The sequence below is a fragment of the Panthera pardus genome, unplaced genomic scaffold, assembly GCF_024362965.1.
Source record: "Panthera pardus isolate Hobbes unplaced genomic scaffold, ASM2436296v1 HiC_scaffold_6, whole genome shotgun sequence".
Lineage (NCBI taxonomy): Eukaryota > Metazoa > Chordata > Mammalia > Carnivora > Felidae > Panthera > Panthera pardus.
Window position 1 is genome coordinate 106,729,701 of NW_026526991.1, and position 17,173 is coordinate 106,746,873.

A 17,173-nucleotide genomic window follows, 5' to 3' on the forward strand; every position below is an offset into this window, starting at 1 on the left:
TGCAGAGTAAAACTTTCATGCATTATGATGGTAATGGTCCTATTTTCCCTTATCTTTTGTTAGATTTCGTAGATAATCACTTTCCCAGTTACCATCTGAAATGTTTATATTGTTTGTATGAAAAACAAGGGAAGATGATAGCCATTCTGAGTGATTTTATGAATTTCTGTACAGTTGCCTCTAGGTATCTTAAGGCAAAATGGTAGCTCCTTCTACCAAACTCTTAATTTTATTCATTGTTTTGTTTGTAAAGTATTAAAGTTAAGGGTTTTAAAGTCATGCACCCTGAAATCGTGACCCTATGTTCTTCTTTTTTGAAGTTTGTTTAGATGAGAGTACTTTTTAAGATGTCACTTTTCTCAAATAGTAAATCTGTAAGAGTGGTGTCTCCAAACTGCCTCAGTTTCTTTTCTCCGGTCCAGCATATTCATAGCATTATCTCCTAAAATGTAGATTGTCGACACCAACGCGTTTACCTTGGTTTAAATTGCCATTGTGTTTTAATGTTCATCCATATATTTATTCTATAGATAAGATCAACTTGTGGGTATAAGCTCCCTACCTAATATTATTTATTAAATAAATTGAATTCAGTAAAACTTGAATCTTAGAGCAGAGAACTGATCTTACATGATTGTGTATTGACTCTATCTATACACTTTATTGGCTCTTTCCAGGAGACCCCTGTGCTTACCAGAATAGAAAAACAGAAGCGCAAAGAGGAGGAGGAAGAACGTCAGATTCTCCTAGCAGTGCAGAAGAAGGAGCAGGAGCAGATGTTAAAGGAAGAGAGGAAACGAGAGTTGGAGGAAAAGGTCAAGGCAGTGGAAGGTACGTAGGTTCTGCACAGTACATGGGGTATGGGAATAACCCTCCTCTGGCAATTTCTATTAAATATCTTGTTAACTGTGCTGTGTCTTGAATCCAGTCTTCTTACATTTGCTTTCCTTCTACAGCACTTGTATTTGTCATTCTTGGTTTTCCTTTCAGTCTCGTGCTCCTTCCTCTCATCTATATACATTCCTCATAGAAAACAGTACTAAAGTATTGATGACAAGTTTCACAGAAATAACTAAACACAATTGAAATGCGCTAAAGAAAAGTCTTACAGATTTTTTTTCATGTATGGCACTATACAAATTTAGAATATTACCATTAATTTTATTAGGACAGAATAGTTTTCTCAGACTTACGTCCAGGTGTTCGTCTGGTGTAATGAGATTTTTCTTTCATTTGCAGTTAATACGAAGGATAATGACTGTCCCTAGATGTGTCAGATAGCAGTTGTATTTATAAGCTGATCATGTGGTAACAGATCATTTGGCTTAGCTGAATATAGATCAGTATTTATTTTCTTTTAAGTAAATGTATTGAATATTTTAAATTTTTTAATAAAAAAATTTTAATAAAAAATTTAATGGCCTGTATTTTCCTCTTTAATGCAGTGTTTCATTGCAAAATTTAAATAAATTTTGGGTGTGAAATTTAGTGGATTCTGGCCTTATTAAGTGCTTTTCTTCCTCCCATTAAGAGGAAGTGGTGCCTTCTGTTTCTTGATAGGTTAACCCCATTCCAACTTTGATCATTTCTTCATTATAAAACCCTTAGGGCATTTAATCTACAAATTTAGCCTGTGTCACAGTATGTAGTATGTCCTACTTGTAAAATGTTTCATAGGTTTTATTTCCAGTGCTAGATTTAAATTCCTTGAGACAGCAACTATGGCTTTTATTCCTTTATATTTTTTAAGGGGATTCTGTAATTTTCACTGGGACTCTTAACTGGCTACACTATTGTCATTTGACTTTTATACAAACAGGCTTAAAATTTATTTTTATGGCTTAGTGCCTATACCTGTATGATTAATAATGCCTATGTTATAGATTGTTCTTTAAATCAACAAATATATTTAGATCACCCATTCTATGCCAGGTGTTGTTCTTGGAATATAGATATTAAACAGAATAAATTAATCCTTTCATGGAGTTTCCATTTCAGTGGTGGGAAGAAACAATAAATATTGTAGAATCATCAATAGTAGTGAAAGATCTAAAGAAGAAAACAGGTTTAGAGATAAAGAGTGACATGATGCAGGTGGCATTTAAATAAGATTGTCAAGAAAGCCCTCTGTGGACACCTATGTGGATCGGTCAATTAAGTGCCCTACTCTTGGTTTCAACTCAGGTCATGATCTTAGGATCAAGCCCTGTATCAGGCTCTGCACTGACAGTGCCAAGTCTGTATGGGATTCATTCATTCTCATTCTCTCTCTCTCTCTCTCTCTCTCTCTCTCTCTCTCTCTCTCCTCTCCCTCTCCCTCTCTCCCTCCCTCCCTCCCTCCCTCCCTCTCTCTCTCCCTCTCTCCCTCTCTCTCTCTCTCTCTCTCTCTCCCTCTCCCTCTCCCTCTCCCTCTCCCCCCCCCCCGCCTCCTCTTACTCCCTCCCTCTCTCCTCCCACTGCCTCCCTCCCTCTCTCCCTCCCTCTGCTTGCACACGTGCTCTCTCTCTGTCTCTCCCCCTCTCTCTCACTCTCTCCCTCTCCCTCTCCCTCTCCCCCCCCCCCCCCGCCTCCTCTTACTCCCTCCCTCTCTCCTCCCACTGCCTCCCTCCCTCTCTCCCTCCCTCTGCTTGCACACGTGCTCTCTCTCTGTCTCTCTCCCTCTCTCTCCCCCTCTCTCCCTCTCTCTCCCCCTCTCCCCCTCTCTCTCCCCCTCTCTCCCTCTCTCTCCCCCTCTCTCCCTCTCTCTCCCCCTCTCTCCCTCTCTCTCCCCCTCTCTCCCTCTCTCTCCCCCTCTCTCCCTCTCTCTCCCCCTCTCTCCCTCTCTCTCCCCCTCTCCCCCTCTCTCCCCCTCTCTCCCCCTCTCTCCCCCCTCTCTCCCCCTCTCTCCCCCCCTCTCTCCCCCTCTCTCCCCCCCTCTCTCCCCCTCTCTCCCCCCCTCTCTCCCCCTCTCTCCCCCCACCTCCTCTCCCTCCCTCCCTCTCTCCTCGCACTGCCTCCCTCCCTCTCTTCCTCCCTCTGCTTGCACACGTGCTCGCTCTCTCTCTCTCTCTCTCTCTCTCAAAATAAATAAATAAACTTAAAGCCCTTTCTGAATATGTGACATACAGTAATGAGGTGAATGAAGGTCCCATATGAACATCTGATGGGAGAAGAGCATAGCAAGCAGAGGAAATAGCAAGTGCAAAAGCACTGTGGAGGGAATATACAGGGAAGAAGGTCATTGTGGCTAGATCAAAGTGAACAAAGCAGGGGGAAGATTGGCAGGAAATGAGTTCACAGAGGTAACCAGGGGTCAGACCATGGCTTTGTAGACCTTGTTAGAAGGATTAAATTAAAAAATGGTTAGTCCCCAGCACACAACAAGCTCACAAGTAATAGTTATCATGGGGGAACTGTAGAGAGAGTTTTTACAGGCTGTAAAATAGCAACAAAGTTTTCCTGAATTCTTAGAAGCTAAGTGAAAAGGGCAGGGAGAATAATGGGTTTTTTTATTGAGAATTTATTCACTGATAACTTTAAAGTTTAAAATAGTTAATTCAGGGGCGCCTGGGTGGCGCAGTCGGTTAAGCGTCCGACTTCAGCCAGGTCACGATCTCGCGGTCCGTGAGTTCGAGCCCCGCATCGGGCTCTGGGCTGATGGCTCAGAGCCTGGAGCCTGTTTCAGATTCTGTGTCTCCGTCTCTCTCTGCCCCTCCCCCGTTCATGCTCTGTCTCTCTCTGTCCCAAAAATAAAAAATAAAAAAAAGTTGAAAAAAAAAAATAGTTAATTCAGAGAAACAAGCTTTTTGTGACAGTAAATTCAAAGAGGACTTCATTATGTAGGTCCTTTTACCATAACAAATAATATTTATCTGTGGTGATGGTAAAACAAAAATTTTTACACTGTTTAAGATCAGTCTGTAAAGGGAGCACAGAACCTATCAGTTAGTTTTAGTCTATTATATGTTTCTCTTTCTACCCTGTCATCCCAGCAGTGTTTACAGGCAGTCACTAGAATAGGGATCCCCTGAAATTGTTGGCAAAATTAATGTGATAGGACATGAACACATATTTCCAAGGAAAGGGCTCATAGCTTTCATTTGTTTCAAGAAATTTGAAAAGTGAGAAGTGGGTTAAGAAAAAGTAGAAGCCAAAAGATGGAAAGAACCAAAATGTTCAGAAATGCATGAATGGATAAACAAAGTAAGGTTTATACCGATGATGGTTTATTATTCATCCTTAAAAAGGAATGAAATTCTGACACAGTCTACAACATGGATGAACCTTGAAGATATTATAATAAATAAAGTAAGCCAAGAGGAAGGAAATGGGGAGTTCTTACTAAAGGTACAGAGTTTCTGTTTAGGATGATGTAAAAGTTCTGGAAATGGTAACAGTTGCACAATACTGTGAGTGTACTTAATATTACTGAATTGTACACTTAAAATGATTTAAAAGGTAAATTTTACTCTTTTTTAAAAGTTTTTTAAGCCGGGTCACCTGGGTGGCTCAGTCACTTAAGCATCTGACTTCGGCTCTGGTCACAATCTCCGGTTCGTGGGTTCAAACCCCACATTGGGCCTGCGCTGACAGCTCAGAGCCTGGAGCCTGCCTCAGATTCTGTGTCTCCCTCTCTCTCTGACCCACCCTCGCTTGCACTGTGTCTCTGTCAAAAATGAATAAATGTTAAAAAAAGGGTTTTTTTTAAACCAAAAGAAAGAAAAGCCCAAATAAATGCACTGCTTTTTATTAGTATGATACTTGTGTAGGAAGTAAAACTGGATTGTGACATAAATATTCATACCAAGTTGAACAAATCAGTATGGAAATGGACATCATTGAGACTTTCTCATCTCAGTATGGTTGATATGTAACGTAAAAATTCTTCTTGCCTCAAATACATAGAAATTCTTTATTTTCCTTAATGTTTATTTATTTTTGAAAGAGAAAGCATGAGCAGGGGAGAGACAGAAAGGGGGACAGAGGATCTGAAGCAGGCTCTACATTGACAGCAGCAATCTCAATGTGGAGTTCGGACTCACAAACCATGAGATCATGACCTGAGCTGAAGTCACATACTCAATCTACTTAGCCATCCAGGCGCCCCTCAAATACATATAAATTCTATTTTTAATATATATGTTACAATATTTTGTCTAACATTGTATAAACACCCTTTTAAAGAACATATCTGAGGGTGCTTGGGTGGCTCAGTTGTTTAAGTGTCCAACTCTTGGTTTCAGCTCAGGTCATGATCTCATGGTTTCATGCGTTCAAGTCCCATGTCAGGCTCTGCACTGCCAACACAGAGCCTGCTTGGGATTCTCTCTGTCTTCCTCTCCCTCTGTCTCCCACCCCTCCAACAGGCTATCTCTGTCTCTCTCAAAATAAATAAATAAGCTTAAAAAAAAAAAAAAGCATATCTGATAGCCAAGTAAAGGAAGTTATCAGGCACTGTTTTTATGGTAACTAAAAACAGGATAAGTTGTGGGTATGGAGTGGTCTAGGGAAGCTCTACCCCTACCCCAGAAATGACAACCATCAGTAAATTCCTGACAAGGATGAAGAGGTGATAAGAATTTCAAAGCAAATAAGGAAGCACCACTGTGAGCAGTAGTTGTTGGTAGTTACAGCAGACAAAAAAGAAATAGACTCAGTACTATCAGATATTTAAAAAAGAAGATATTGGAAACATAAGGAAAAAGTAACCTTGTTGAAAATAACAGGTAGATTCAAGGAAACAAATAGAACTCCTAGAAATGTAAGGTATAGGTTATTGGAATATTAAACAGCTTTGGGTATGTGTGAAAAGAGAATCAGTCAACTAGAAGGTATGTCTGGGATATTACATGGAATGCAGCACTAAGATAAAGAAGTTACTTGTTAATCTTTCAGTATCCAGTCATGAAAACAAAACCTATGCTAGATATTTCAACACAAAGAATTTTACTTTTTTTTAATGTAAAAGAGAGAGAGCTCGTGCACACACATGGGAGGGGCAGAGAGAGAGAGAGAGAGAGAAAATCCTAAGCAGGCTCTGCGCTGTAAGCGTAGAGCCCAGCATGGGACTCCAGACTCACAAACCACGAGATCATGACCTGAGCCAAAATCAAGAGTCAGATGCTAATTGACTGAACCACCTCAACATAAAGAATTTCAAATGGGTTTTTGGTTAAATGGAAGTTAGAAAAATAAAAAAGTTAAAAGAGACTTGTGAGGTAGCACAAAGAAGAGCAAAGAGAAGTTAGGTTATCAGAACCTAGAAGTTGAGGGGCTCTGCCCATTTGGAACAGGCAAGCAGCAAGCCTGGTTCTGGGACTACCAAAAAGAACCTGCTTATCAAAACCAACTGGATTGGTTCATCTGGTCCCAGATGAAGGACCATTCCTAGCATGGTGTTGAACAGCGATAACAAACAGGAAGAAAGAAAACCCTTCCCCTCATCCTATCATTCTTCCTCTGGTACTCCCTTTTGGCAAAATATAAAACTAGCAAAGAATGGAAAAATAATGGATTTAGAGCTTACAAGCTTGATATTGATAGCTTAATAACTTAGGTGTTATATCTAACATGAAAAATCCAGTGTGTGCCTACTGTAAGTTCTAAAATGAAAGAATCAAGAGAATGGGGCAGAGAAAATATTTAGAATGGTTGAGAATTTTCTTGATTTGATGAAGAACACAAATCCTCAAATTTAGAAGAAGAAATGTAAATTGGATATAAATTACATGTAGACCCATGGTAATGAATTATAGAACCTATGACCCACAGATATTTGAAGTAATCAGTTTGGAGGGGCACCTGGGTGGCTCAGCCAGTTGAGCATCCAACTTCGGCTCAGGTCATGATCTCGTGGTTTTGAGTTTGAGCCCCATGTCAGGCTCTGTGCTGACTGCTCAGAGCCTGGAGCCTGCTTCAGAATCTGTGACTCCCTCTTTCTCTGCCCCTCTTCCACTCACGCTCAGTCTCTCAAAAAATAAAGGTTAAGAAAATGTTTTTATAGTAATCAGTTTGGAAAAGATAAATTACCTTAAAGGATGTTCTGTAACAGTGATAGACTTCTCAAGAGTAATAATAGGATTCAGGAGAAAATGGATTGAATTTTATATTAATTTTCCAAGCCTCCATAACTAGATAGTTTAAAACAGAAATTGAATTTTCCCATAGTTCTGGAAGCTAGAAATCTGAATTCTAGATTATGGCAATCTCCATAGACTTAGAATAGAAGGGAACTTCCTTAACCAATATCCACTTTAATGGGAAACGTTAGAGGTATTCCTTCTTAAAGTCAAGAAGAAAAGATTTTTTTCTATCATTGCTTTTATTCTGTATTGTATTGTTTCACAGGGTGTTCTCTACAAAGGAAGAATATTTGTGTATTTATATTATAGAACTATATACATATTAAATGTATAGTCTAAGGAATGTATGATTTGAAACTCCAATAAAATGTCAAGAAACTATCATAACTAATAAGAATAAAGCCAAGTAGTTGGATTCATTTTAAGTGTTAATATGAATAATTTGTAAACATGACTTAATAACAATGGGAATTTTTACTACACAGATAGTGACCTCTAAATATCATTTCCTTCCAGAAGGAACCAAGATTCTTTGGAGAAATGACTGATTTCAGTACTAGGGCAAAAAAAATATAAGGTGTGAGCCTAGATTATTTTATAAGAGAAAACAAGGAAGCATCAAAGACTCCTGAAAGTTCTATCAAAAGATATATTCTCACTGGCCAACATTGGATTTTTGTTTGTTTGTTTTATTTATTTTTGAGAGCAAGAGAGACAGAGTGCGAGTGGGAGAGGGGCAGAGAAAAGAGGGAGACACAGAATCCAAAGCAGGCTCCAGGCTCTGAGCCGTCAGCACAGAGCCCGATGTGGGGCTCGAACTCATGAACCATGAGACCATGACCTGAGCTGAAGTCAGACCTGAACTGACTGAGCCACCCAGGCACCCAATCATTGGATATTTTTGAGCACTAAAAAAAGAAGATGAACAAAAAACATGAAATAAGTTTAAAATCTAGTTTATTTTTGAGAGAGTATGCACCCATGGAGTGGGCAAGGGCAAGATAGAGAGGGAAAGAGAGAATCCCAAGCAACCTTCATGCTGTCAGCTTGGAGCCAGATGCATAGGGGATCTGGAGGGCTCAGTCGGTTAAGCATCCAACTTTGGCTCAGGTCATGATCTCCCAGTTTGTAGGTTTGAGCCCCATATCAGGCTCTGTGCTGATAGCTCAGAGCCTAGAGTCTGCTTCAGATTCTGTGTCTCCCTCTCCCTGCCCCTCCCCAGCTCATTCTCTCTCTCTCTCTCTCTCTCTCTCTCTCTCTCTCTCTCTCTCTCTCTCTCTCTCTCTCAAAATAAATAAACATTAAAAAAAAAAAAAAAAAGAATGATAACACTGGTGGCAAGAACTTAAAAAGAAAGAAAGAAAACAACTGTGAGATCATTGACCTGAGCTGATATCAGGGGTCGGACGCTTAACCAACTGACTTACCTAGGTGCCCCCATAATGATATTTTATAAAAATCAATGATTACCTTAGGAGTTTAGTGGGACAACTTGTTATTTTCAGACCTAGTAAAATAGAAAGTCTGACAGACTGTATTTGAGAATATGCAAATAATTGATGAGGAAAATAATTTGGTCAATAAATAACGGCAATTATAATAGAAAAACAAGTAATAAAAAAATGGACCTGGGCAGAGCTTTTCTCAACCGAGGCTTCCAAGAGACTATTAAACCCTAAAGTAGAGATCAGCTAACTTTTTTTAAAGTTTTAAAATATAAAGCTTTTTATTTTTATTTATTTATTATTTTAAGTAGGCTCCATGCCCAGTGTGGAACTTGAACTCACAACCCAGAGATCCAGAGTCATATGCTCCACTGACTGAGCCATCCAGGCACCCCTAAAATCAGCTAACTTTCTATAAACGGTCAGATAGTAAATATTTTAAGCTTAGAGATAATACAGGGCTGTGTTCACATTAATCTTTCATTCTTTCCCTCTTTTCCTTTCTTTTTCTTTTCTTTTCTTTTCTTTTTCTTTCTTTTTCTTTCTTTCTTTCTTTCTTTCTTTCTTTCTTTCTTTCTTTCTTTCTTTCTTTCTTTCATTCATTATAAAAACAACCAGCTAACCGTCCTACATTCTGTAGTTTGCCATTTGCAAACCCCTGCCCTAATACATCCATCGTATTTAATGAACTGACTTCTCCTATGCATCTTTACTAGGTATATACCTTGAAATTACTGAGAAAATGATCATACAAATAATTTTGTCTGCAGCTTAATTCTATCTTGGAACTCTAGTTAATCATCAATTGAAAGACTGATGAGGAACTTAGTAATGGAAAGATGAAGTTAACGCTGATATAATACAAAATCACAGAAGACAGATAAGTAGATATTATATCTGCTGATGTAATGAAAAAAGATATATACAACACCATCTATGAAATAATATTGCCCAAAAAATCAAACATGTTTGTCTGATCAAAGTCTCTAGATATAATTCAATTTACAGAAATCCAAGAGGTATGGGAACACATTAACACCACAGTGAGGATGCCATCAGCTAAATCCAGAACGCAGGAAATTACACAAAGACAAAATGACCCAATTTTTCCAACAAATTGGAGGGAACACTATTACAAATTCAGCTAAATTTAGACACAGACAAATGCAGTATATAGACCTTTTTAGTTTTGATTTGAACAAACCAACTTAAAAAAATTATTGCACTAGAGAGAAAGTTTGACCTTGACTCAATATTTGATATTAAATAAATCCTTTTACGTTCCTAAAGTTCATACAGAAGAGCAAAGGGCTAAGAATAGCCAAGATAATTTCCAAAAACAGTATGGTGGGGACACTTATTTTACAGATAACAAAATAAAAATAACAGTGAATAAAAGAATGATATTGGGGTGCCTGGATGGCTCAGTCAGTTAAGCTACAGGTCAAGATCTCACAGTTTTGTGAGTTCTAGCCCTGCACTGGGCTCGCTGCTGTCAGCGCAGAGCCTGCTTTGGATCCTCTGTCCCCCATTCTCTCTGCCCCTCCCCTGCTGTTTCTCTCTCTCTCAAAAATAAATAAAAGCATAAAAAAAGAGAATGATATTGGCATAGAGATAGAGATGAACCCAGTAAACTACATAGAAACAGGCCTTGGGAAGGAATGTGGGTTCTCCAGTACCACATAGCCAGTACAATTGCTTACTAATAGAGGAAGGAAATTATATGTCTGCTTCCCATTTATGTTCCAGATGAACTAAAGGCCCAAACCAAATTGAAGACAGTATAGATGAATGTCTTCAAGATGTCAGAATAAAAAAGAATGTTATAAGTACAAAAAACACAAGCTATAAAGGGAGCGAGATTGATGTTTGGCTACACAAATTGTTCAAAACTTACATATGACACAAACATAAACAAAGTGAAAAGATGAGTCAAAGTGGAAGATTTTTTGAGAGAGAGAGAGAGAGGGTGCAAGTGAGTAAGGGGCAGAGAGAGGGGAAGAGAGAAGCCGGACTCACCTGATGTGGGTCTGGGACTCCTGAACCGTGAGATCATGTCCTAAGCCGATGTCAGATGCCTAACTGACTAAGCCACCCAGGCACTCTGGAAGAAGATAATTTTAACACATAATCAACAACAAAGTCTTATTATCCAGATTATTAAAATCATTTCTCTAAATCAGAAATGTAGCAACCCAAAGAAAATAGGGCAAAGTAATCACTCCAGTCAGGAAAATGCAGATGAAAAAATCAAAATTCCTTATCAATACTCAGTAGTTTGGCAAAAATGCGCCTTTTATCCTACCAAGGGAGTGTGAGTTCACTCAAATTGCTGTTGAGAGAATAGCTATACCCTTTTGGGAATCACCTTGACCAGTCCTGATGAAGTTCACTATCTGGCAGTTCCGCTGCTGGTTGTAGACCCTAAAAATCTCACATGCATGCGTGAGAAGATATGTCAAAAGAATTGTCATTATAATACCATTTACAAGATGCAGACATATTGCAACCAACTGGAAAGTGGATTATTAAGCTGTGGAGTACTGTATTAAAGTTAATAAAGCAAAAATCTTAAAATCTGCCAGTTAGGTTCATGGATATTCATTAACTTGGTTACATTGTTCTTTAATCTTGAAATCGTTTTTTAAAAAGTAACATTACAAGTCATTGATAGCCAAGTGCCTTTCACTAATTAAAGCAGATAAAGATTTAAGTTTATAAGGGAATAATGTAAGAACAAAAACAAAATTAGCAGGGTCATGTCATACTCATAGCAGTGGGCAGATGTGGAGTCTGTCTCTCGGGTAAGAAAATAGAAGGTCTGTCCTGGCTTCTCCCTTCCATTTTTGTGTCTTTCTGTCTGACAGTGTTCTTTATCTTCCTGGCTCTTTTCTTTACTCCTGACCTTCCGGTTCCCTGCTGGCAGTGAGTGTCCCATCAGACTAATAGTGGAATGCCAAGTGTGTTTCTCATGGCTGTGGCTGTGAGCCAGAAAAAAAATCATCCATGCCTTCCAGATCTTTGCCCATTCCAGCTGGCATCTTTCTCTTTTTCCCAGCCAAATTTATTACTACCCTGGCTTGGTAGGGTCCAGCTGCCAGTGGTGGGGGTGGATTGAAGAGCAAAGACAATTGGGGTGCAAGGATATTTTTGCAAATGCAAAACCTTGAGTGCTTACATGTGCATATAAAATCTTGTATATGTTTTGGATTGAGAATCTGGTCCTTAAAAGGGGATGTTGCTTTTCTGAGACAACTAGGAAAGTCCTCAGGTATTGAAAGAAGGATAATCTTCATTCAGTCTTTTTTTTTTTTTCTTCTAATTCTGTTTTTCTTCAGCCTTGCTCTTTCCTCCCTCTCCATCCCAGTGCCTGCCATACCATTGATTTCAGTATGCATAAAGGAAATGAGTTCCACAAGATTATATTTTTCATAAAGCATTCCTTCTATAGAATCATCCTAGTTATCAAAAGAGGATGGCAGAAGAAGCAAAAATAATTTTATGATACTGTTTTGGTAATCTTTGTTTCTTCTCAAAATGCTTAACATATAATCTAATCCTCTAAAAAGCACTTACCTCACTTGTATCTTAATGCACTGTGTTCATTGTAGATCGAGCAAAGAGGAGAAAGCTCAGGGAAGAAAGGGCATGGCTGCTGGCCCAAGGGAAGGAGCTCCCCCCAGAACTTTCCCATCTGGACCCTAACTCCCCCATGAGAGAAGAAAAAAAGACTAAAGACCTGTGAGTATTTAATGATACTAACAGTAGCAAACAGTAACATTTAGGAAGCACTCAGGAATTGTGCCAAGCACTTTGCTCATTTAATTCTTAAAACAACCCTGTGTGGTAGATAATATTCAGTGTTCATAAGCTTCTCATTCTTCTGTATGCCTTTCTGTATTACTGTTACTTAGATTACAAAAATATTCATTAAGGGAAAATATAGCCCAAGAAATAATGTGCTGTGAAATAACTAACATTATAGAATCGTAAGTTGTGGATCATCTGAGTCAACCCCAGCATTTTATGGATGAGGAAAATGATACTCCCTTTTTTGCTTAGGTTTACTAATCATCATCTTCACAGTTCTTTCCTGGAGATTATCAGTGTCACAAACTTACCTTAAAAACAGTTTATTGGGACTCTTCCAAACCTTGGTACAATCAGCTGCCTGTCTTTGATTAAAGTAAGAGAGCTAAGGAGAGAAGGTTGTCAAAGTTACTATTTCTTATTTTGTGATTCACAGCTTTGAGTTGGATGATGATTTCACTGCCATGTATAAAGGTCAGTTCCCATTCTCAACTATTAACTATTTCTGATAGAAATACTCTTGTGTGACTGAGTTAATGCAGCTCTCTTCTTTGGCTTTCAGTTCTCGATGTGGTAAAGGCTCACAAGGATTCTTGGCCCTTTTTAGAACCTGTGGATGAATCGTATGCCCCAAACTATTACCAGATTATTAAGGTAGAGGCTGCCTTTACAGTTATACCTTCTATGGTGTGTGTTTCTTTCTTGATTTTTGTCACTGTTTTTAAGTTCACCTGTTGTTCTTGAGAATCAGAGTTGCTGCATATATGCCATGCTCCTGAGCATCTCATAATAGCGTGATTCCTTTGCCTCACAGGGACTACAAGATGGTTTCTCCAGCATGTTATAATTTAATGTGTCCTATTTTAGGTCCCCATGGATATCTCAAGCATGGAGAAGAAACTGAATGGAGGTTTATACTGTACCAAGGAGGAATTTGTAAATGACATGAAGACTATGTTCAGGAATTGTCGGAAATACAATGGGGAAAGTAGTGGTAAGTGGGGAAGGAGTCTGCTATGGATACACTTACTATACCATTTCAACCAAGAATAAAATGCCTTCTTTTTTAGAAATACACAAAAATAGAAGTGCATCTCTTTCAGAAGTGAATCAGACCTTTCTTTGGTGCTATGAACACAATGCACATTAAAAGCCATAAGATCGGCCATTCTAACCACTTACACAATATGTGCCAGAACCATTCCTACCCTGTGTGACAAGAGAGTATATCTGGTGCCTAACTGGGCTCAGGTTAGTTTTCATTATCTTAAAGACCAGGCTGGGCTTAGTTTGTACTGCGCTTCCTTCATTCAGCAAGTTAACCACTGACAAGACTGACCCTAGATTTTTAAGTCATCTTGAGAAGTCCATAGAGTATATCTCCAATAATAAATAATATAAAAGGCTCTAGTAGCTTAAATGCTTTAGTTTAAAAACTAAGCAGCTTCTAACTAAATACAGTCACTGTATTTAATAATTCTGCATTTTAGCCTTTATTTGTACTCATTTAAGGTAATAGTCCTAGAGTCGTATTCCAGCCATACAGCCTAGAGCCTCTTAGGACAAAAACAGTACCTTCTTCTTGTGTCCATAGCTGTACAACATAATATGCACTCAAGCCAGATTAAGCTCAAGAGTTTACCCAAATAGCATCTTTTATTGTTTATTGGTAGGAGATTTTTTTTTTTATGTCCTGTAAAAGCTGTATCTGGAAGTCAATCCTTGTATCTTCCCACAGAATATACCAAGATGTCTGATAATTTAGAGAGGTGTTTTCATCGGGCAATGATGAAGCATTTTCCTGGGGAAGATGGAGACACAGATGAAGAATTTTGGATCAGAGAGGATGAAAAGCGAGAGAAGAGACGGAGCCGGGCTGGGAGAAGCGGCGGAAGCCACGTTTGGACCCGCTCCAGGGACTCCGAAGGGCCCAGCAAGAAACAGCAACCAGTGGAGAATGGAGGAAAGTCCTTGCCACCTGCACGCCGAGCTCCCTCCTCTGGAGATAATCCTAGCAGTAGTTCCACACAGCTCTCTCGGGAGGGGAGCACCTCAAACGGCCGAGGCTTTTCTCGTCCCCTACATTATGGGGGGATGCCCAACCAGGCACCCCTTTTAAACCAGATGGTAAGGAATAGCTTAAAATTCTGTTGTGATTGCTCCTAGTTGGTGAATTCAAAGAGAGGTGAAGCCTTTTTAATCGGTTCCTCTTCCAAAATAATTTTTCTGTATGTGGATGATTTCTTCGCCTCTCATCTGTCCATTCTTTCTTCATTTTTCCTCTTATTTTAAATCTCCTTTCTCTTAATCTGACATACTCTCGGTATGGGCCAAAATTGGGATTTTAAAAAAACTCTTTGTGTACGAAGCGCAGAAATACATACAGTACTTAAAATACACAGCATATCTGTAGCATTAAAATTATATGTTGCAGGGCAGTTGGGGGAAAATTGGCTTAAGAGGCTCTTGGGGAAGGAAGCAGTTATGAAAAAAAGATTAAGAAACATCAGTCTGTCCTTCAGAGAGAGATTGCTTTCGGCCCAGGAACTAGCCCTGATCTGGGTGAGCCCATGTGCTGACGTTCTTCCCTTTCTTGGCCCTATGCTGAGTTGTTCAAGGTCTTTGTGTTATTTTAGCAGTACATCCATATGCAGAAACGTCCTTCTTTTCTACTTAATGTCTTCTGTGCTTTTTTTTTTTTTTTTTTTTTTTTTTTTTTTTTTTTTTTTAAACCTCTCCCCCACTTGCCTTTACTCAACACCCTCCAGAGGCCAGCAGTACCAGGAACATTTGGCCCTCTTCGAGGATCAGATTCTGCCAATTTATATGTCTCCTCTAGAGTCCCAGAACCACACCCTGGAGAGCCTGTACAGCAGCATCAGCCTTTTGCCATGCAGGTAAGCAACCTGATACTCAGAATATGCAGATGCACAGGATTTCACAGATAAATTTCAGAAATCTAGTCTCTTCCCAGGTTAAATTTAATTCATTATCTCCTATTCTGTAGGGTCTGTTACTATAGATTAAGCACATTACTTATTCTATGCATCTGTTGAACATTGCTTTCTTCTCTTTTCTTGTTGCCAGCCTCCAGTTGGAATTAACAACCATCGAGGACCCAGGCTAGGCACACCAGAAGAGAAGCAAGTGTGTGGGGGACTGACACACCTTACTAACATGGGATCACATCCTGGATCCTTGCAGCTTAGGCAGATGGGTGGCCCCAGTCAGGATGGAAATATTTATCCCCCAACTCAATTCCAGTCAGGATTTATTCCTCCCAGGCATGGTGGGGCTCCAGCCCGACCCCTAGACTTTCCTGAAAGCTCAGAAATTCCTCCCAGCCACATGTACCGATCATACAAGTACCTGAATCGAGTACACTCTGCTGTCTGGAATGGGAACCATGGTGCTACAAACCCAGGACCCTTGGGCACAGATGAGAAGCCCCCCATGGGGCCAGGACCCTCTCACCAACCTCGCACTCTTGGTCATATGATGGATTCCCGAGTGATGAGACCTCCTCTCCCCCCAAACCAGTGGACTGAACAATCAAGCTTTCTACCTCATGGAGTTGCTTCTTCAGGGTATATGCGACCACCCTGTAAATCTGGTGGACTTCGGTTACAGCCACCTCCAGCCCCAACGCCAAGTTCTTTATTTGGAGCACCCTCCCAGGCTCTGCGGGGGGTGCAAGGAGGGGACTCCATGATGGACAGCCCAGAGATGATTGCCATGCAGCAGCTTTCTTCCCGAGTTTGCCCACCAGGTGTGCCTTACCACCCCCGACAGCCTACACCTCCCCATTTACCTGGCCCTTTTCCACAGGTAGCTCATTCGGCATCAGTAAGTGTGTCAGCCCCCAAGCCTACCTTGGGGAATCCTGGGAGGACACAGGATAACAGTGAAACACAAGAGCCTGAAAATGACCGAGGTAATTTACACCATCACTTTTGTCTGACTTCTGACATTTAAGCTATTAATTCATAAGGAATCTTTTTTATGAAGACTATCAAACTCATTTACAGCCTCTTTTTCTTGAACCACTCACTCAGGATTGGGCCAGAGATCTGAAAGGATTTCTGGTGGTAATGATCATTACACAAATGTAGTCCTTACCATAATGTGCAGTCTTTTTGAGACTTGTATGTATAGTAATTCAATTCTCAAAACAAACTTTGAGCTAGCTACTATTTAATGATCCTTGTTTGTACAGGTGGAAAATCTGAGGCACAAAGGTTTAGATTGGTTGCCCTCATCTCACTAGTAAGTGGTGGAGCTGACATTTGAACCCAGACCTACTCAGTCCAGCACCCATGCTTGCAACCATGGCATCATCAAACTGCCTTTAAAAATGGCTGTCTTGGTGCGCTTGGGTGGCTCAATCTGTTAAGCCTCTGACTCTTGACTTCAGCTCAGTCATGATCTCAAAGGTTTGTGAGGTCGAGCTCCGCACTTCTAAGGCAGGGCCTGCTTGGGATTCTCTCTCCCTTTCTCTCTCTCTCTCTCTCTCTCTCTCTCTCTCTCTCTCTCTCACACACACACACAGAATAATTAAACTTTAAAAAAATATTATTATTAATGGCTGTCTTAAAATTTATCATTATGAAATAACTTTTTAGTACTTTACTTAAAGCCTAATTATTTCCATCCTTCTATTCCTTGGACACATAGCTATAGCTACTAAGAATGAAAAACGGTGAGACCTAGCAAATCCTGAAGAAATGTCTTAGAAATGTCATTTAAGAGAGTAAACCTGAAAATTGAGAAGAAAAATTAAAAGAGTAATTTGTGTAATTAGTGTTTTTTTCTAGGATAGAGGTCAACCACGTATTGTATATAATTTTCTTAATGCAT

General features: G+C 39.7%; 1 protein-coding gene across 4 annotated transcripts in view; it reads left to right on the top strand.

Moving 5' to 3' along the window:
* Positions 1-17,173, top strand: part of LOC109276270 (chromatin remodeling regulator CECR2) — a 176,086-nt gene that overhangs the window by 143,417 nt on the left and 15,496 nt on the right. For 3 of the 4 annotated variants that reach the window (XM_019465044.2, XM_019465043.2, XM_019465045.2), the window contains 8 exons: positions 678-831; positions 12,118-12,247; positions 12,753-12,790; positions 12,879-12,970; positions 13,184-13,310; positions 14,055-14,443; positions 15,085-15,213; positions 15,404-16,250. In XM_019465044.2, the coding sequence (XP_019320589.2) occupies positions 678-831; positions 12,118-12,247; positions 12,753-12,790; positions 12,879-12,970; positions 13,184-13,310; positions 14,055-14,443; positions 15,085-15,213; positions 15,404-16,250 (1,906 nt within the window). The remainder of the gene's footprint in view (positions 1-677; positions 832-12,117; positions 12,248-12,752; positions 12,791-12,878; positions 12,971-13,183; positions 13,311-14,054; positions 14,444-15,084; positions 15,214-15,403; positions 16,251-17,173) is intronic. The other variant, XM_019465046.2, reaches the window with a different exon arrangement.